This window comes from Lampetra planeri, chromosome 25 (assembly GCF_965212315.1).
Source record: "Lampetra planeri chromosome 25, kcLamPlan1.2.h2, whole genome shotgun sequence".
Taxonomy (NCBI): domain Eukaryota; kingdom Metazoa; phylum Chordata; class Hyperoartia; order Petromyzontiformes; family Petromyzontidae; genus Lampetra; species Lampetra planeri.
In genome coordinates this window covers 6,214,963-6,236,037 of record NC_136131.1, presented here as the reverse complement: position 1 = coordinate 6,236,037, position 21,075 = coordinate 6,214,963, and the positions used below count along the sequence as shown (strand labels likewise).

The 21,075-nt window shown below is 55.3% G+C and overlaps 2 protein-coding genes across 3 annotated transcripts; one reads left to right on the top strand and one right to left on the bottom strand.

The window, feature by feature from the left end:
• Window positions 1–22: 22 nt before the first annotated feature.
• LOC144727305 (phytanoyl-CoA dioxygenase domain-containing protein 1-like) lies at window positions 23–8,211 on the bottom strand. 2 transcript variants are annotated; one of them, XM_078606042.1, is made up of 11 exons: window positions 7,969–8,211; window positions 5,256–5,414; window positions 4,514–4,589; window positions 3,815–3,862; window positions 3,162–3,217; window positions 2,607–2,669; window positions 2,358–2,379; window positions 1,149–1,277; window positions 699–815; window positions 416–545; window positions 23–204 (listed from the first exon to the last, which is right to left on the bottom strand). In XM_078606042.1, the coding sequence occupies exons 1-11, from the start codon at window positions 8,005–8,007 to the stop codon at window positions 162–164; spliced, it is 882 nt and encodes a 293-aa protein (XP_078462168.1). In that variant the 5' UTR covers window positions 8,008–8,211; the 3' UTR covers window positions 23–161. The 2 variants fall into 2 exon arrangements, with proteins under 2 accessions (XP_078462168.1, XP_078462169.1); XM_078606043.1 differs by lacking the exons at window positions 23–204; window positions 416–545; window positions 699–815; window positions 1,149–1,277 and adding an exon at window positions 1,284–1,891.
• A 4,217-nt stretch (window positions 8,212–12,428) lies between these two features.
• RD3 (RD3 regulator of GUCY2D) lies at window positions 12,429–20,349 on the top strand. Its single transcript, XM_078606037.1, has 2 exons — window positions 12,429–13,125; window positions 19,097–20,349. Exons 1-2 carry the CDS (start codon window positions 12,809–12,811, stop codon window positions 19,479–19,481), a joined length of 702 nt encoding a protein of 233 aa, XP_078462163.1. The 5' UTR covers window positions 12,429–12,808; the 3' UTR covers window positions 19,482–20,349.
• Window positions 20,350–21,075: the final 726 nt, after the last annotated feature.

The following is a 21,075-nucleotide window of genomic DNA, read 5'->3' as shown; positions in this document are numbered from 1 at the left end:
CAGACGTTCAACGCACAGCCTCTTTGATGTTCCAGCTCGGTTTATTGATGAGAGAGAGAAAGAGAGAGAGAGTGTCCTGGGCTCGTCGACGAGACGTCGCGGCCGGTGACGTCGGGGCAGCGGCAGACGCGATCTTGCAAGCGCCCGCCAGCAGCGCGGGCTCAGTAGAGGCGAGGGAAGGGAAGCGCGCTCGTGGGCTGTAGCCTAAACACAGCGCACCCCGTGTGAGAGAGAGGGCTGTGAGTAAGGCTGTGTGAGATGTAAGTGGTGTGCGTGCGTGTGTGTTGTAGGGAGGCGAGGTATGGGCGTGCGAGTGGTGTGTGCGACTTGGATGGTGAGGTGTGAGTGGCACGTGTGATGGAGAGGAGCGGTGTGTGAGACGCAGGAGGCTCGTGGCCTGTAGGAGGCGTCGCACCAGTTGCGTGGGCTCCACTGCGAGCCGCGCGCCTCCTCCATGAGGTGGAAGGTATAGGCGTGGCGCGAGCGAGGAGACCGATTGGCCGAGCTGCGGTGGACGACTTCACCGTGGATGAGAACCAGACCCCCTGCAGGCCGCACACGTACGCACATGTACACACGCACACACATGTACGTGTACACGCACATAGTGTGCGCACGCACGTATGTATACACATCCGTATATGCGCACACCCATGTAGAACAAGCACATACGTGTACACACACAGACACGTGGTTACCCTGTTTCACGGGCACTGCCACGAACCCCTCGTCAGGGTAGGGAGGCTCCGAGCCCTCGAACCCCGTGCGGGGGAACTCTCCATCGGGCCGGCGAACCAGCCGCCGCGACACCCCCTCTGCACCAACACACACGAAGCAAAGATACCCCGTATAGACTCGACAGACATTTGGGGCAAGTCCTGTAAGCGAGCACTTATGAAGGCCGTCACCGCACACGAGGTGGGTGGCCAGCACCACGCTCGGCCGCCTTTGTCTACCTTGATAGCAATGTTAACACAATCACACCAGGTACACATTTATGGGTGAGTCAACCTAGAGGAGGCCGAAGACCGGTTCAGATCATCGTCGATGGTGTGAGCCGCGAGCGGGAATCGAACTCGGTTCTCCGCTCCACATACAAATACACACACGCGCCTATGTAAATGAGGGAGGTGGGTGATGGTACTCACGCCGGTGAGACCCGGGCAGGAACCAGAGGCAGCCGTTGTCCAGATCCGCGTCCTCCAGCGCCACCCAGAACCCGAGCACGCGGCCCAGTGGCTCCGTGTGCAGGAACGACGCGTCCTGGTGCGGCGTCACTGCGGCACACCAGTCCACTCAGGGCTCAATTGCACCCGGCAGGCCACATCCAGTATTCCTCGCGCGATGGCTCTGGCTACTAGCGACCAGGAAAACATTCACCGATAAATGAATCTCTGGCTCCACTCACAACGTGCAATGCACGCAGCACTACCACTAACACAACCACAAGCAGCAATAGCGCAATTAGAATTGGGATAGTTTGTTAAAATCACAATTCGTCGCCACCATCACTATTTTTTATCACCATTACCACCATCAACCACCATTTACCAGCTGTCCATGCTGACAGAACATGTCAACAGAACGCTTTAAACGCACGCGTTAACTAACGCCGGCACACAGCGACCCGTGGCTACTATCGCCCCAGGCGGCGCGACCAACAACAACGTCCGGGCGGTGTTCAGGCCGCTCGGCTGGCGCCGCTCCCCGATACCCCGCACGGCAGTGGCTGCAGTCGGGCCAAGAAGGAGCGGAGACGGATCGCAGACGAAGAAGTGCGGAACAGAGGAGAACTTGGGCGAGGCAGCATGAGCAGGAGTGGTTGAGCCCCCAAGGGCCGCGATCACCAAGGGGTGCCGGACAGCGAAGCGGGACACCACTGCGCAGGGCTCTGCGATTATGCCGGAGAAATTTTTACACGGTGCTTGGATTGCACCGTGAGCCATTTCGCGCCGCGGTGGCGAGATGTTGACTGGTATACAGGAGGTCGTGGCGGCGATTCCAACCCTGATCCCAGTATATTTGGAGTTTTGCATGTTCTCCCCGTGGTCATGTGGATTTTTCTCGGGAGTCCTCTGGTTTTCACTCCACATTGACAAACATCCGTGTAGAGTATTTGGATGCTATACATTTACACATTATAAGCTACTTCATTGAGCTATCATTTGTGGCCAGGTAGCTTCAGAAAAAGAGCTATATAGCTCAGTGAGTCTGAAATTCCATTACACGTGTGCTGGAATAATTTTCGGGAACTGCCGTTACAACTCAAAAACACTTCGGAGCGCTGGACAAAAGTTGCCACTGTTTGGGGGTGCAAAGTGCCGAGCAGTCGCGGTGGGTGTCACCAGTGATCTCACCTTCTCCTCCAATCCCCGGTTGCTGCAAGGACACAAGACGGATGTGCACACTAAGCAATGCGATACAATGTGGATTTATGCAGCAAGCTATTGCAACCACTGCTCCAACACATCTGGGCACATCAGACCGCATTTACTGAGGCGTTTTCCAATATATATTTAATCGTGGGGTTTTATGTTTATATATATGTTGTGTTCCTGGTGTGCTGATGTGTCAGTGTGCTGCTGTGTCCCTGGTGTGCTGCTCACTTTGAAGATGTACATGCTCTGCACGACCACAGGCTCCTGCAGGCCGGCCTTCCGTGCCACTTCCTGCAGGAATGGATGCGGTCATGGCAGGTGACAAAGCCAGAATTCTCGCAGCAAACAAAAACAAGCCTGTGCGTGTTTGATGACAGTGATGATGATTCGAGATTGTCTTTATTTATAATCCGATGGGGTTTTTTTAAAGAGGAGCTGAGGACAAATTAGTTAACCGTACAACAAAAACAGGTGCCAGAGTGCACACAATTTAAAACATTTAAATCACAAAAATTATTCGGGAAGCATGAAATAAAAGTCTCAAACAGCAACCACACAAAGCGATGCTGATGATGATGGCGGTGATGATAGATCCAGGCCTTGATTTCAGCCAGGTGTGTCTTGGTCAATGACCCGGAAAATATATCCACTCCCGGCACAACACATCCAGTATACCGCTCGCTATGATTCTGACAAGTAATCGGTGCCTGCTCCGGTCTACCAGTGAAAATATTCGGTGAGAAATCCAGACCTGGTCACGTTTAGCGAGAGAACAGCGCTCACCTCCACCTTCGTGCTGAACGTGACATCTCTGAACACCGGGTCCAGGGCGTGTAAGGCTGCACACAGCGGGGTGGAGAGAAAGTCTCTGTAACCTCCACAACACTACACTCTTCCTGGAACGAGGGTGCCGCGAATCGTAGTGGAGGTGGTGGCGGTAGTGCCGGCGGTCGTAGAAGCAGTGGTGGTGGTTAATGATGCCGGTAATCATTGTTGGTGGTGGCAGTAGCTGTAGTGGTAGTCCTGGGGTGACAAGACTGCTGATGATGCTGGTGGTGGTAATGCTGGTGGCAGGATGGCTTATTTGACTATATTTACGCTTGTTTACCTCGGATAGCCTCGCCGAGTCTCATGACCGTTTTTTCGGCATAGTCGTGCCAAGTTTTTGCAGGAGCGGGCGATGATCACCATGTATGTATGTATGTTGAACGTCTTTCACACCGTACGTAGCCAACTGAGATAATCGGAGGTGTGTATATTACACCGCGTGATTTGGTGGTAATTATTCTAAGTGGGAGCAGTGTTAGTGGCAGGGTGGTGGTGGTGGTGGTGCAATAACTCGGGCACACGCGAACTGCAGTGCTGGGATGAGGGCAGTGAAGGGTGCAGTCGCGATCGAGGGAAGTGGTAGCGTCGTGGCCGGCCGCGCGCCCCACCGTGGCCGATCTTGTTGATGGCGAGCTCCTTGGACACCAGGAAGTCGCCTGGAAAGAAGCAAACCCATGCCCAATGCCTCGAGTCATCTCCGCCTCTCACGACAACGACACAATGCGACTAATGCATCTGCAATACAAAGCAGATGTATGCAACCGCGTCTGCGTGCGACCATATCTCGAGACGCTGCGCAGAAACCGCGAGTGCGTTCATCATGGCGAGAGAGGCAAATGTGGCCACAGGCAGAGGTGGAACAAAGTTGAGCCAGACCGTGAGCAGGAGGCGTCTTCCCTGCCCCCGACAGCCCCCGCTGGAGCCGCTCCGCCCTGCAACCCCCCACCAGTTTCTTGGCCAGAGTGGCCCGCGGAGTGACCCCTCACACCAACCACCCTTCTCCTTCACTCGCACTCCCACGTGGTGGGCGTTCGCGCACACACGGCAGGCTCAGACACCGGAGGCTCGCTGGCTGCAAGCCGTTCGCCGGGGGCCCCATGCCGAGAGGGTTTTTTTCGGAGAGTTCCTTTCCGTATGACGTAGGGCCCGAGTATAGAAACTGCCCTTACAATCTGGCGGCTGCGATTGTAGTGGACTCTATATAGGAGGCAATAGTGGAGAGCGGCCCTCACGAGGGACGGCAAATCGGTGACAATCGGTGACCGATGATGAAGACAAATGGGGAAACCCATGGAATCCACCCTCACCGTCCCGGCTGAAGACGCCCTTCTCAAAGAAGTAGCGTATCTTGTCTCCACTGGTCATGAAATAATCGGCGTTTCCCTGTTGAAAGATAATCACAAAATCACAATATTTCAAAGAGAGGGACTGCACCCACGAGGTGTGCATACGTTTCTGTAAGAACATGTGTGTGTGCCTTGCGTGCCTGTGCGCGCGCATAAGTGCATGTGTTGGTATGCTGGGCAAGTGTACATGTTTATATAAGTGTGGACACGAGTGTGCATGTTTGTGTGGGGAGCGGTGGCACAGTGGTTAGCAGCGCACTGCGCTACGAACCCAGAGAATCGAGTTCGATTCCCGCTTACGGTCAACATCGGTGATGAATATATGAACTGGTCCTGGGCCTCCTCAAGGTCGACTCAGCCTAAAATGAGTACCTGCTATAGTGTGTATTAAACATCAGCACTGGGGAGACAGGTGCTGGCCACCCACCTCCTCGTGCCCCATGTCGGCTTTCATCGATGCAACTCGCTAACAGCACTTGCCCCAACAGTCTGTCAAAGGCTACTTGATACAGCAAGCGTGGTGTGACGGTTCCACCTGAAAACGGAGGCTTGTGTTGCCTCCGAAACGTCGTGATTTTTATTTTATTTTTATTTTACTTTTATTAATTTAAATTTTTTACCTACGTGACTTTACCGAAAAAACCTAAGAATAAAAACAGGTAATCTTTGTCCGTGTGTCCATGCGGCGTCAGACGGAACCCACCTGCGCGTGCACCTGCTCATCTTCCTCCGTGGTGAACTCCACGCGGCACTCCGGGGGCACCTGTGCCGAGGCGACGAGCTGGGCGGCACGCACGCGCAGCGCCTCGCACTCCGCGGCACTCAAGAAGCCCTCCACCACCGCGTAGCCATCCTGCACCAGCTGCTCTCTCGCACACACACATTTCAGACAGATCCTCCGTATAGCATTAACAGACTTTTGGGGCAAATGCTGTTAGCGAGCACCAACGAAGGCCGCCAAGGCACACGAGGGGGTGGGTGGCCAGCACCGTGCCCGGCCGCCTTTGTCTCTCTAGTGGCGATTTTTACACACCACACCAGGTACTCATTTAAGGCTGAGTCGATCTAGGGGAGGCCCAGGACCAGTTCAGATAATCGTCACTGGTGGTGGCCGTGAGCGGGAATTGAACTCCCATCGCCGGGGTCATAGCACAGCATAGCCCTATTATTAAATTCCATCGGCCGCCCTGATTAATGATGCGAGTGTAATAACCATGCTGTCTGCTGTAGGCCGTTGTCTAGATTAATGACAAAATCGATCCCGATTTTGCGACCGGTTTCGTGAAATAAGAGAAAAAAAATCCACTCTGACATTTCCCAGGCAAACCCTTCATGTTGGAGAATGGCCCACAGAAGTGGATATCGCAGAGTTACCTCTGAGATATATTCAAGCGAATTCTGTTCCACCGCCATCCTCCCCTCCCGCCACTGAAAGTAATGTTCGTCGCATGATAGTCAAAAGGATATTTTAGATTCTCAGAGCTATAATTTATCCAAATGAAGTGCAGAAACAAATTGCATGTGACGGGTTGTTTTTGGGCAGTCACCAGGCTGTAAACAAGATACCAAGCAAGGGTTTCTCAACAGTGCGTGCTCAGCGCTCTGACCCACCCGGCCACATACCAGCACACACGACACGCGGCACATCTACACAGGGCAGTTCATGTACACACCGACACTCCAGTCCAATAGGGCACACACAAACACTGTCTAATCAACAGCTTCAAATCAAGTGTGATATTACACGGTGATCTCTCCAGCTTCGCGACTGCAAAGTTTAACTAGCAGAGGAATGCTGCTTTCGAGCCCCGTTCAGTCCCTCCCAGGATCAATCGACAGGGCCGACGTGATGTGGTCGATCGAAACACTGCCAGGAGGAGGGCATCTAGGGGCAAGGTTAGGGCTGATGGGATGGCAAGGGGACAGTGCGGTCCATATAGGACTGCTATGCACCAGGGTCACGAGCTCTGCGTGTGGGAATTTTCAGAAGGTCCTTTGGAGGCGTGGGGTTAGGGATATGAGGGGTCAGGATGGTGCGGGGTTAGGGAGGTGAGGGGTCAGGGAGGTGAGGGGTCAGGGAGGTGAGGGGTCAGGAAGGTGAGGGGTCAGAGAGGTGAGGGGTCAGGAAGGTGCGAGGTTAGGGAGGTGAGGAGTCAGGGAGGTGAGGGGTCAGGGAGGTGGGCGGTCAGGGAGGTGAGGGGTCAGGGAGGTGAGGGGTCAGGGAGGTGAAGAGGCAGGGAGATGAGGGGTCAGGGAGGTGAAGAGGCAGGGAGGTGAGGGGTCAGGGAGGTGAGGGGTCAGGGAGGTGAGGGGTCAGGGAGGTGAGGGGTCAGGGAGGTGAAGAGGCAGGGAGATGGGTCAGGGAGGTGAAGAGGCAGGGAGGTGAGGGGTCAGGGAGGTGAGGGGTCAGGAAGGTGAGGGGTCAGGGAGGTGAGGGGTCAGGGAGGTGAGGGGTCAGGGAGGTGAAGAGGCAGGGAGATGGGTCAGGGAGGTGAAGAGGCAGGGAGGTGAGGGGTCAGGGAGGTGAGGGGTCAGGAAGGTGAGGGGTCAGGGAGGTGAGGGGTCAGGGAGGTGAGGGGTCAGTGAGGTGAGGGGTCAGTGTTTCAGCTGGCTCGGTACTTATCTCTTGTAAACACGCGGCGTGGATTACTGTCGCGGATTAGTACAGTGACGCCTCTCGTCCAGTGGCCAACATCCACACAGAACCAATTCAGCGGTGAATGCTGGGAGAGTGTGGATCCTGTGTGAGTTTTGTGCTGTGTGAGTGTTGTGATGTGTGAGTGTTGTGTGAGTGTTGTGATGTGAGAGTGTTGTGCTGTGTGAGTGTTGTGCTGTGTTAGTATTGTGCTGTGTGAGTGTTGTGCTGTGTGAGCGTTGTGAGTGTTGTGTTTTGTGAGTGTTGTGTGAGTGTTGTGTGAGTGTTGTGTTGTGTGAGTGTTGTCTGTGTTGTGATGTGAGAGTGTTGTGAGTGTTGTGTTGTGTGAGTGTTGTGTGAGTGTTGTGATGTGTGAGTGTTGTGAGTGTTGTGTTGTGTGAGTGTTGTGTGAGTGTTGTGATGTGTGAGTGTTGTGTGAGTGTTGTGCTGTGTGAGTGTTGTTAGTGTTGTGTTGTGTGAGTGTTGTGTGAGTGTTGTGCTAGTGTTGTGTTGTGTGAGTGTTGTGCTGTGAGCGATTGCATAACGCACAACGACCGCCACTGCCGCTGTCTCTTCGGTGTCTGTCCGCCTGCGTCCCACTCCGTGTCTCTGAGTGTTGCATGTCTCTGTCTCCGCGTGTCTGTGTGCTGCCTCTCCCGTTGCCTATGCACTTCACGTCCCCGTGTCGTCTGTCTCTGTGCTGAACGCTGCATCTCTCCGCGTCCCGAGAGACCCCGAGCTACAACCGAGGCCGCGCACACTGCTCCATCATCCATCGCACCTTCTCACGGAGGCCATCCTCGGCGGTCGAAGGCTCCATGCTCGAGATTATCGGCAGCTCCAGTGGTCGAGGTGGCGTGCAGGCTGCCGTCGGCTGGACGCGTCCTCTTGGAATCTCTCCCGCTTGCGCAACGGCACCGCGCGGCTGGTGTGCTCTCGACCCCTTCGATGCGGCCTCTCTCGTTCCTCCCCGCCCTCTGGTGGAGGGGCCGGGACCCTCGCTGTGGGCCCCACGCCCTGACCCCAAGCAGGGGGTCTTCCCATTCAGAAACCTGAGCTGGCGGGGCTCCGGGTGGTGATGGACCCACCTCGTCGCGATCAGAATCGTCCCACGCGATCTCACCCCCCCAATCCATAATACACGTGTGCCGGGGTTGGGTTCGCAGCCCTATTCACGAAGCGAGCAAAGTTGTGATGCTGCTGCTTTTCCAGTGCTTGAGCACACAAACATACAGCATCGACACAACTCAAGAGGTCATGCTCTCCGCCGCTCACCTCAAACTATTGCAACGCACGAGCAAACACACTCTCTCACGCAGCACTTGCAACTCGTGTAGCTAGAGACCGTGCTGTGTGTGAGCAACGGTGTCGGGGGGGGAAGAGGCATTTGTTGGACCAGGACCGTTGATTTGAGACAATGGCGTGCGGCCCTTTGAGCTCAAGAGGCTCTTTTCCAAATGCCGTGGACAGCCGCGAATGATCGCGCGGTGGCACGAAGCAGGCAAGTCGCATGGCAAGGGCGCGCCTTTACAAGGGGAGGATGGCAGAGAACAAACGCGGGTACAATGTTGTTTTATCCACACACCGCCGGGGAAGTCGTGGCTCAAACCAAACGGCGTCAGTCAACCCACCGGCAGCTGTGAGAGGCGCGCAGATCGTTCACGTGGCGGTGAACATCTCCCGGCACCGTGCTTGGCCCTGCAGGACCCCGCAGCAGCAGCAGCGACCCACAACGGAGTCGCGTTCACGAAAGAACGCGGGGCACTTGGGGGGGTGTCGCGCCATTGAAGCGTCCAACACAACCCCACTCCCTCCACTGCGCCTTTCCCCTGAATATGCCTCTAAGATTACAGCGTGTCGCCTCCATTTGCGAGGAAATTCAGGTAGCGAGAGAGCTCAATGTGACCTACTGCTTGCCACGGCAACGGCGCCCAAATAACCGCACCTGATGTGGGTTTTTTGTAAAACGCATAAACATTTGGTGCATCTGCCAGTCATCTCAGTCAATCAACCCACGACACCTGGGTCTGTACCGGGACCTCCTATCAGCGAACCGTCGACACTTCACGTGGCCTCGAGGAGCACCTAGCCCGGCACAAACACCGTGATACCATCACCGCCACTTGGTGGCGAAAGTCGACTGCTTGTCGTTCTTATATGCGCGTGAGCGCACGTAATGCTCGAGAGCGCACGCGCTCTGTGCTTGCTGGGAACATCAGCCACGCGTTGCGCGCGTGCGCGGGATTAATTCATCGGGAGCGCGGAGACGATTCACCGCCGCTGTCCGCTGACTCGACCGCATCGTCTCCGCCGTCTGCCTGTCCGTCTGCCCGTCCGTCTGCCTGTCCGGAGGAGGGCCGGTAGTTGGGCGGGGGCGGGGGGAAGAGAGGCCGCTTGGAGCGAGAGTCCCCGCTGCGAGAGCCTGCAGGGATCCGGGGCCCCGGGCCATCCACGGAGTAAGAAGGCGGAGGAGGAGGAGGAGAGGAGCGAGGTGGCGGACAGAGCAGAGGGCTCAGCGAAGGTATCCGCACCGCCTCGCCGCTGCGCTTGGCATGCGTCACCAACGCGGCTTCACACAGTAGCGAATGTGCAGTGATGTTACTAATGTGGGTTACGGGTGCATAGATTTATATTCACACTGGCATAGAGACGCGCACAGAAGACAATTTAACAGACTGTAGGGGCAAGTGCTGTTAGCGAGCACCGATGAAGGCCGGCACGGCACACGAGTGGGTGGGTGTCGAGCACCACGCCCGACCACATTTGCCTCCCGAGTGGCGATGTTTACACATCGCACCAGGTACTCATTTGAGGCCGAGTCGACCTAGGGGAGACCGAGGACCGGTTTAGATACTCGTCACTGGTGTTGGCCGTGAGCGGGAGTCAAAATTCGGCTCGCCAGGTTCGTTCTGACCACTACGCCACCGTCCCCCACTTAATCAGTGACAGAAACAGTCTCACGCACGGCCACGCGCACAGGACGCATCCCCTCGCGTGCAACACGCACATCCCCGTTACTAGGCGACCGCCTGCCCTGTCGTGCCCCGCTGCTGCTACACAGACCCCGCTGTGGGTACACAGACCCCGCTGCAGCTACACAGACCCCGCTGTGGGTACACAGACCCCGCTGTGGGTACACAGACCCCGCTGTGGGTACACAGACCCCGCTGCTGCTACACAGACCCCGCTGCAGCTACACAGACCCCGCTGTGGGTACACAGACCCCGCTGTGGGTACACAGACCCCGCTGCTGCTACACAGACCCCGCTGCAGCTACACAGACCCCGCTGTGGGTACACAGACCCCGCTGTGGGTACACAGACCCCGCTGCTGCTACACAGACCCCGCTGCAGCTACACAGACCCCGCTGTGGGTACACAGACCCCGCTGAGGCTACACAGACCCCGCTGCTGCTACACAGACCCCGCTGCAGCTACACAGACCCCGCTGTGGGTACACAGACCCCGCTGAGGATACACAAACCCCGCTGCAGCTACACCGACCCCGCTGCTGCTACACAGACCCCGCTGTGGGTACACAGACCCCGCTGCAGCTACACAGACCCCGCTGTGGGTACACAGACCCCGCTGAGGATACACAGACCCCGCTGCTGCTACACAGACCCCGCTGAGGCTACACAGACCCCGCTGTGGGTACACAGACCCCGCTGTGGGTACACAGACCCCGCTGAGGCTACACAGACCCCGCTGTGGGTACACAGACCCCGCTGCAGCTACACAGACCCCGCTGTGGGTACACAGACCCCGCTGAGGATACACAGACCCCGCTGCTACTACACAGACCCCGCTGAGGCTACACAGACCCCGCTGTGGGTACACAGACCCCGCTGCAGCTACACAGACCCCGCTGTGGGTACACAGACCCCGCTGCGGGTACACAGACCCCGCTGCAGCTACACAGACCCCGCTGTGGGTACACAGACCCCGCTGAGGCTACACAGACCCCGCTGAGGCTACACAGACCCCGCTGAGGCTACACAGACCCCGCTGCTGCTACACAGACCCCGCTGAGGCTACACAGACCCCGCTGAGGCTACACAGACCCCGCTGTGGGTACACAGACCCCGCTGAGGATACACAGACCCCGCTGCTGCTACACAGACCCCGTTGAGGCTACACATACCCCGCTGCAGCTACACAGACCCCGCTGTGGGTACACAGACCCCGCTGAGGATACACAGACCCCGCTGCTGCTACACAGACCCCGCTGAGGCTACACAGACCCCGCTGCCCCCCCCCCCCTCATGCTCTTCAGCACCCCCCCCCCCCGGGCAGAGCCCCGCTCACTCATGCGCACGAGTCAGGCTGGCAAGGCCACCCCCCACTTAGTGTCCCACTTTCATGGCCAAAGACAAAGATCCCGGTGTAGCCTTAACAGATTGTTGGGGAAAGTGCTGGTATCGAGCAGCTGTGAAAGTCGGGACGACACACGCAGAGATGGGTGGGTGACCAGCACCACCCGAGTCTCTCCAGTGGCGATGTTTACACACCGCACGAGGTACTAATTTGAGGCTGAGTCAACCTACGGGTAATCGTCACTGGTGTTGGCCGTGAGCGGGAATTTAACTCGGGTGGCCGGGTTCGTGGCGCAGCGCGCTAACTGCTACACTACCGCTCCCCACACGTTTGTGACCGTGCATATAAACACAAGCTGATCATTCGTGTCGTTATGGAGAATATACATAACAACACAAACAAGCGGACTATATATATGACCCTGCGCATATATATCCCATCAGCCACACACCTTTCTGGGAGTGCATAATTTCAGCAACACAAGCACAACTCTGGACCGGCTTTGCACATTCAGTGCCTCATCAGCAGTCAGGCTCGCCTGCAATAATTCTGAACTGCCAAATGTTATAGACAACGGCCCTCTCTTTAAGATCTGGGTCTTAGTTCGACGGAAAATGTTATACAGTACAGCACTACGTAACATAACTCATCCTTCGCGTCGTTGTGGAGGATATAAACAACACGATAAATAAGCAATACTGTATATATGTCCTACCACTTAAGCAATTTATTTTTGCCGCGTAAACACCTTGTACTGATGCGTCTGGCACGCGCAAGGAGATTCGTGCCGTGGGCGTGGAACGCTCTGAGCACAAGGGGGTCACAATCAGTGTCACAAATCCCACCACAGAACCCCTCCCCCCCCTCCCAGCCGCCGTCCCCATTTTACTATCTGCAGGACCCCCCCACCCCCTCTTCGCTCCCCGCGACCCTCACGTCCTCCCGCTCCCAAGCCCCATGCTCCCCCCCTGCCTTCCAGGTCCAGCCAGGACCTATATCGCTTTCGCGGAGGATCAATCCCTCCCATCGTCTCATTCCCAAAGTTGTTGATTTTTTTTGGTATCACCTTTCTCAATTCAAGAAACGGATCGAGTTGTATCTATTACACCTGCAATATCGCCGTTTATTTTCGACCGCTTGGCGTTTTTTGGACCTTTGTGCCTGTGCTCAGCAAACGTGATTCGAAACACAATCTCTAATTCCAGTGCCCGCGTCCCCACACGTCCACCTACAATTGTTCACCAGACGCGACCGTCAGTAGCCCCCTCGGGCCCCCTCGTGGCCCCGCGGGGTCCCCACGGGGTCATGTGGGGGTGGCTGAGACCCTTGACGGGAGGCGGCGAGGCCGCGGGGGGCTCCTCGTGGCGTTCCGCCCAGCGGGACCACGGTGAGGCCGTGGCCGAGCTGCTCATGCTGGAGCTGAGCGGGGCCGTGCGGGACGCTGAGCGCACGACGCGGGCGCGGGAAGCCGAGTTCCGACGCCTGCGCTCCGGAGTGGACTACAGCTGGCTCGCCAGCCCCCCGCGGCCCCCAAACATGGAGCTGCCCCCCGCGGAGCGCATGGCCCTGGAGGCGCTGTGCGCACAGGTGCGGCCCGCGGACTGCGGCCCAACCATCCTCAGGTGAGAGGAGGTAGGGGTTAGGGTACGTGCGTGTGCGTGCGTGCGTGTGAGGGGTTACAATTGACTGAACCGGTCCTGGGCCTCCCCTAGGCCGACTCAGCCTCAAATGAGTACCTGCTGTGGGGTGTAATCATCCCCTCTGGGCAGACAAAGGCGGTCGGGCGTGATGCTAGCCAGCCACCTTCTCGCGTACCGTGATGGCTTTCAGGAGGTGTGCGCTAACAGCACTTTCCCCAACAGTCTGTTAAGGCTACACGGGACATCTTTGTCTCTGAGGGGAGGATTAGATTAGAGTCTCTGTATGTGTGAGGGGAGGGTTGTCGTCTGTGTGTGTGAGGATAGGAAATACAGGTGCGTGTGGTGGCGGTCAGAACGCGGTCGTGATAGTACAGCAATTACAATGCAGTGTTTGTTCCAAATATTTCATTACTTTCTGGACCCATCCCATTGGAAAGGCCCCCCAAACCAATTAGTCCGGTTTCAAGAGATGTTACCGTCCAGTTATTACATGGACGAAGTAGTATTCGTCTAATAACTCGACAACCAACAGTATCGCGGGGAGGTATTCTCCAAGTAGGGAATTTGATTGCCGAGAGGACGTGACCTGACCTCGATAAGCGAGCCAATCACGATTAGTCGCCAAGCACAGACATTGACGAGTCGCGGAAGGCGGGTGGGGGATGGGTATCGAACTAACACCAGAGAGGTCGGCGCCACGGGGCGCGTTTGGACAAGGCAAGGAGAGAGGGTGGAGATCGCACGCCATTCATCAACCACCTATTGCGGCGAACTCATCACAACTGAAGCGAGACGGAGCCAAATCCGAGGCAGAAGCTAAATATTTTAATGGTAATGATGATGACGATGCCATTCATGCAGATAATCCTCGCTTACATGTCTGGGGTCTGGCTCAAAATGGTCCAACTACATTACGATGTTTGGAAAATCCCTTTTTAAAATATTTTCTTCAGGGTTGAGAAATCCTGAGATCCCAGAGAAACATCGCTGCGAATATAAGGAGATAATACGAAAAGGTCCCGCTATACAGAGACGTTTACGAACCCACTTGCTGTACTGCGATCACCTGGCGACTTCCAACCCCAGCGAGGGAGGTTGACAATTGTTTTCGCGATCCGCTAACCCGTTCCACTACGGCGCTGGATCACACGCGTGCGCCATCACTCCCGGTACTAATTAGCGTAATTAGTGCAGCAGTGATCTCCACACCTCCCCCACACCCTGCCCATACATCCACACACACCCCGCACCCCACACCCCGCATCCCACACCCTGCCCATACATCCACACACACCCCGCACCCCACACCCTGCCCATACATCCACACACACCCCGTACCCCACACCCTGCCCATACATCCACACACACCCCGAACCCCACACCCTGCCCATACATCCACACACACCCCGCACCCCACACCCTGCCCATACATCCACACACACCCCGAACCCCACACCCTGCCCATACATCCACACACACCTCGCACCCCACACCCTGCCCATACATCCACACACACCCCGCACCCCACCCCCTGCCCATACATCCACACACACCCCGCACCCCACACCCTGCCCATACATCCACACACACCCCGCATCCCACACCCTGCCCATACATCCACACACACCCCGCATCCCACACCCTGCCCATACATCCACACACACCCCGCATCCCACACCCTGCCCATACATCCACACACACCCCGCACCCCACCCCCTGCCCATACATCCACACACACTCCGCACCCCACACCCTGCCCATACATCCACACACACCCCGCACCCCACACCCTGCCCATACATCCACACACACCCGCACCCCACACCCTGCCCATACATCCACACACCCCGTCTCCCCACCCCCTGCCCATACATCCACACACACCCCACACCCCACACCCTGCCCATACATCCACACACACCCCGCACCCCACACCCTGCCCATACATCCACACACACCTCGCACCCCACACCCTGCCCATACATCCACACACACCCCGCACCCCACACCCTGCCCATACATCCACACACACCCGCACCCCACACCCTGCCCATACATCCACACACCCCGTCTCCCCACCCCCTGCCCATACATCCACACACACCCCACACCCCACACCCTGCCCATACATCCACACACACCCCGCACCCCACACCCTGCCCATACATCCACACACACCTCGCACCCCACACCCTGCCCATACATTCACATACACCCCGCACTCCCACACCCTGCCCATACATCCACACACACCCCGCACCCTGCCCATACATCCACACACACCCCGCACCCCACACCCTGCCCATACATCCACACACACCCCGCACCCCACACCATGCCCATACATCCACACACACCCCGCACCCCACACCCTGCCCATACATCCACACACACCCCGCACCCCACACCCTGCCCCATACATCCACACACACCGCGCATCCCGTCACCGCTCATCACCAACCCCCCCAACGCGGCGAGGATTTGCCCATGAGCTCTTAGCCCGGCGCAATCTTCTCAGCCACGACATTTTAGGCCAATTTAGGGTTTTTCCTCGCGCTCAAACCTACGCCTAATTAATTACTGCACCTGCTCTGAACAGTGACGCCTAATTAAGATATCGGCGAAGTCAGAGGTCAAACTGGCAGTCGGATCCACGGCAGGACAACACATGGCCTCCGCGCGTGGAGGGGGTCACGGGTCACTGGGGTTTCACAGGGGATCACTGGACTGCACACAATGTGCACTTTTTTTAAAATCCCCTCGCCTCTGCCCTCCTCCCATCAGTGTAAATGGGTTCACCAGAGTCGAGCGGCAAGTCGCGTGTGTGCGGGGTCACCCCTGGGCACTCCCACCCAGCTGATCCCGTCAAAGAACATAAACCACTACGCCAACTCCGGTCATCCTCGCAGCAGCGTCTTTTGGCCACCCATAGAACAAAGACGGTCACTGCATCGCGCGCTGTCAGATGCGCCTTTGCGACTGTGTGGAACGCCCTTCCTTGCGATATTTGGAAGCAATTGGAGCTATGAACTTTCAAATCTAGATTGAAAACTAATTTCTTTAGAACTGCGTTTTGTGTTCAATTTGTTGCCCTTCCCCCGCACTTTCGATTCACACGGTTGGCTACGTACGGTGCTAAATAAGTTCAACATACATTCCAAGACGTCTGGCCAACGTGGAAGATATGCCAATTACCATCTAGAGTGGATCTTTACGACAAGACATTCTAAGGCTGCACCTTTAACTTTTACCAATGGGGTGCACAGGAAGTCAATGGAGGAGCCTTACGGCTGGATTACTATCACGCAGGTCCCGCTGAGCTCCATGTGTAAGCATATGGCGAACCCTTTTTCATTAGCCTCGTCTCCACCTCCTGGTCTCTAGGTCTCTCGTCCCGTTCATGGTTCGACGCGCAGACCCTGCATGGAGAACCATGGTCCATTGCCAAGTAGGGGGGGGGGGAAGGGTCAACCCCTCCATCCCGCGAGATAGTGGGTCCATCCCCAACGGATCCGCAAACCAAAACCACAATGGGGCTCCCGCAAACCAAAAACCACAACGCCCTCACCCCTCTGCCCCATCTCACGCCGTGACTGCAATCTGGAATCCTCGTTATAAAAAAATAATTGTTTCGTGCCCACGATGGCCTGGAAGCAGCTTCTGCCTCCACAGGAAGGGCCCAGCACCGGGGCCCCGGTCTGGGTTGCCAAGCTCCATCGTGACGAGGCCCCGTGGGTCCCCGACCCACGCCCGCTGTACCTCGGATTAGGCTGTAAACCGATTTGAATTAGAACCAATTTCGTTGTTGTCGGTTTCCTTAATCTGGTTTGACCACGAATAGGAGCCAACAACTACGCGCGTGACGTCAATGCCAGGGTTCTGACTAAATCGGATCATTCTGATCGCGTTGCCGCAGTCAAAGCTCTCGCTGCGCCGATTCACACCCCCTGTGCGAATTGAGCTCAAGTTCCTCAATTCATGATTTTTTTTCCCCGAAGAGGCTCTGCGTAGGTTCGCTGCCTCCTACCCATGGATGAATTTCAGCCAGGTCTGTCCGGGTCAACGACCTGGATAATATTTCCGCAACCGGCACACCATATCTAGTAGTATATATCTCGCAATGACTGCGGGCTAAATTTCGATTTAAAGCTTTTCAGACGCTGTCTTTCCGACAGACCTGTTCTTCACCTGAAGACGGCTGCTTGCGTTGTGGCCGAAACGTCGTGAGAATTATTTTATTATGTTTTATTTTTATTATTGTATTATTTCCCTTCTACGTGACTTTACCGAAAGAACCAAGAAGACTGTGGGCTAGTCATCACGTGCCACATGCAGTCTATTCCGCGACCCTGATACGTGCAGTAGCAAATGAAACCATGCTCTTATCTGACCGAGCGCCTGTCTCCCTGATGTCACTCTGCTCATAGGACACAGTAATATCGAGGCGTACTTGGTGATTAAAATGTGCAATCGAAGAGGGAACTCGTCGCAACAGAAAGATCAGCGCAGGCCGGAAGACAAATTGATTTGGCAACACAGGGAGATGTCTGCTGCGTATACAAAAGCTTCTGCAGACACCCAACTCAAAAGAAACGAATGTGGCCGTTGTCGGTGTAAGCCCACCCCCCAACAATGGGCGTTTGGAAATCATTATCGCACTCGGCAAGATTGCGTAAAAGCATGCGTAAATATAACTTGCTTCTGTGTCTCCACATATCAATAAACATACACTCACCGATTGACTCTTCAGACCAATATCATTCATCAGCAATTGTTCAAGCAATCGAACACAACTCTTGACCGGTTTCGGCCGTCTGGCTCTCATCAGCAGTCAGGCCTGACTGTATCAACACTACAGCTGCCGGCAGCGAGTTCTGTTTAATTTAGCTCTGTAATCTCTAAACCGTTGTGGACGTAATGTAACTGTAGATTATGATTGTATTGTTAAGCGCTTAGTGAAGCACTGATCCTGGAAGGGGATATATGCACAGTATATATACACACACACAGTATATCTACTTTGTCTTCTTCGCGGTCTGATTCCCATTACGCTCTCGGGATTATTGGCAGAGTCCATTCGGAACTGTCCCAGCACAAAACCACTTCTGAGATTCATCTTCTTGGTTCTTCGGGTAAAGTCACGTAGAAGGAAAATAATAAAATAATAAAAATACAACATAATAAAATAATTCTCACGACGTTTCGGCCACAACGCAAGCAGCCGTCTTCAGGTGGAGAACAGGTCTGTCGAGAAGGCAGAGTCTGAATGCTTTAAATCGAAAAATACTTCTGAGATCCCTTCAATGTCCATTGCTCCCCAGTCGGTCCGATCTGTTTTTTTTTATTCTCAGAGCAGGAATGTAACCAAATTAAGTAAAAACAGTAATGTAATGTTAATTTCATGCTTTGCTTTTTTCGCTATCATTGGTCACTGGGCTGACGTCAACTCACTGCACTTCTCTGGCCGTCAAACAAACCGGTCACCTACTACTGAACGGCATTATAAAGCTATAGAATGAGGCCGTGAAATATGGATGGATAAATTATGATTCATGCACATTAGATGTGTCAGGAATGGATATAAATAACAGCGATTTAAATTCCATGCTCGACCCCATGATCAAACACACGCCACCTCCCACCCACGCTCAGCACACGTGTCACGCACTCATTCTTCGATTGCGTCACATGAAACAACATCATGCTGTTTTCGCATTCGTGTTAACCGGCTTCAAGCAATGCGCGTGCATAATTGTACAAAGTACAGTACTTGTTTGTAGCTGCGTATCGTGTTTTGTTGTGTTACTGTTTATGCTGCTGTATATTGCTTTGTTGTGTGCTGTTGCTGCTGTTTATTGTTGCTGTGTCCTGTTGCTGTTGTGTTCTTGGTGGTTTTATTGTTTTCATTGTTGCCGTTTTCGAGGTTGTATTGTTCAACTCTATACCGCTGCAGGTTCCGCCAGACCGTGTGCGAGTTCGAGGCCGAGCCGGCCGAGGTGGTGGGGCTCTTCCGCAACGTGGTGCGCGAGGTCGTGGACCGGGCCCGCAGCGAGGAGGCCCTGCGCCGTCTCTCCAAACAGTGGGGGCCCTCACGGCGTGGCCGCCCCCTCGCCTGGGCCTCCGCGCTGCTGCTGCCCCGGTCTCCGGCCCGCATCCACCCGAGCGACGCCGCCACCGCTGACTCCATCATCCGCTCCATCTCGGAAGACGTGGAACGCGGCGGGGGCACGGCGCGCGTCCCCTGCGCTGCGGAGCGCGGAGGGGACCCGTTGCACGAGCCGCCCCCTAAGCGCGCGTTCAGCATGCCCGAGCTGCAGCGCGGTGCGGCGCACAGCTGAGGTTGGCTCCGTGTGTGTGTGTCTGTGTTGTCTTTTGGTGTGTCACTTTGTGTGTACGAGTGTGGGCATGGGGCGCGGTGGCGCAGCGGTTGGAGCGCTGCGAACCCGGCAAAACCAGTTCGAATCCCGCTCACGGCCAACACCGGTGGCGATTATCTGAACCGGTCCTGGGCCTCCCCTAGGTCGACTCAGCCTCAAATGAGTATCTGGTGCGGTGTGTAAACATCGTCACTAGGGAGACAAAGGCGGCCGGGGGTGGTGGTGGTGGCCACCCACCCCTTCGTGCGCCGTCTTGGCCTTTATATGTGCTGCTCGCTAACAGCACTTGCCGAAACTGGGGCTCTTTCTCTTGCGTATTATTGCGTCCATATGTTCGGGTTGGCACCGTGTGGCAATCTTAAGAACTCGCCTTTTGCCCGTCCAAGGACGGGTGTATTGCAGTAAATCTGAAACTTGCAAGCGAAAAGCAGACCACGACGTTGATATATTCATTGCATTAATTCGTGTTCAATTTGTAAGGGCGCGGTGACACAGACCTATTTCATTTTAAGGTTATAATTCTTTGTTCCGATTTAAAGCTTTCGTGATGAATCCCTTGTTCATTATGACGTAATTTTTACTTCGATGTCTCAACAACAGCGTGACTGAGATCGCGTGACGTGAGGGTTCTGCCTTTGTAGTGAGGGTTGTAAGTTGACGCTGAGGAGGGGGGGAGGCTCCTCGCCCCACCCATGTGGAGTGACGTCACCCGCTAATTATTATAAATGGAGGGGGGGTGTCCATTTGGAGGACGCTACCTGTTCATGATTATTAAGGGACCGTCCATAAATGATGTCACGCACCTAGGGAGGGGGGGGGGGTGGTCAGACATTTGTGACGATGTGTGACGAGGGGGGGGGGGGGGTGAGAAATGTGACGTCACATCAAAATGCGCAACTTTAAATAAATATAGACAACACGTTCTAATTAATTAAATATATATATTTATAAATGTTTTCTCCTACAACATCAGAGTGCAGCGACACATTAAAAACGCACTACAATTGCAATAGTTTAAAGCGATTTGAAGCACGTTTTATTTGGGGGGGGGGGGCAGAGCTTTGTGACGTCATATTTGAGGGGGGGGGGGGTCTTACTTTTTGTGACGCCGTGTGACGAGGGGGGGGTCAAAAATCGTCCAAAATGGCGTGACGCCATTTATGGACGGCCCCTAATGAGGGGGGCTGTTCGATGTGGAGTGACATCACCTGCTCATGATTATTAATAAGGGGGGGGGGGGGTTCTCCATGCGGAGTGACGTCACCCGCTCATCATTATTAATGAGGGGGGCTGTTTCATTGTGGTGTGACGTCACTTGCTCATGATTATTAATGAGGGGGGGGGTTCTCCATGCGGAGTGACGTCACCCGCTCATCATTATTCATGAGGGGGGCTGTTCGATGTGGTGTGACGTTACCTGCTCATGATTATTAATGAGGGGGGGGGGGGGTTCTCCATATTGAGTGACGGAATGACGGGTGGGGGGAGTGTCCATTTGGAGAACTTTACCTGCTCATGAATATTAATGAGGGTGGGATGGTCGATGTAGAGTGAC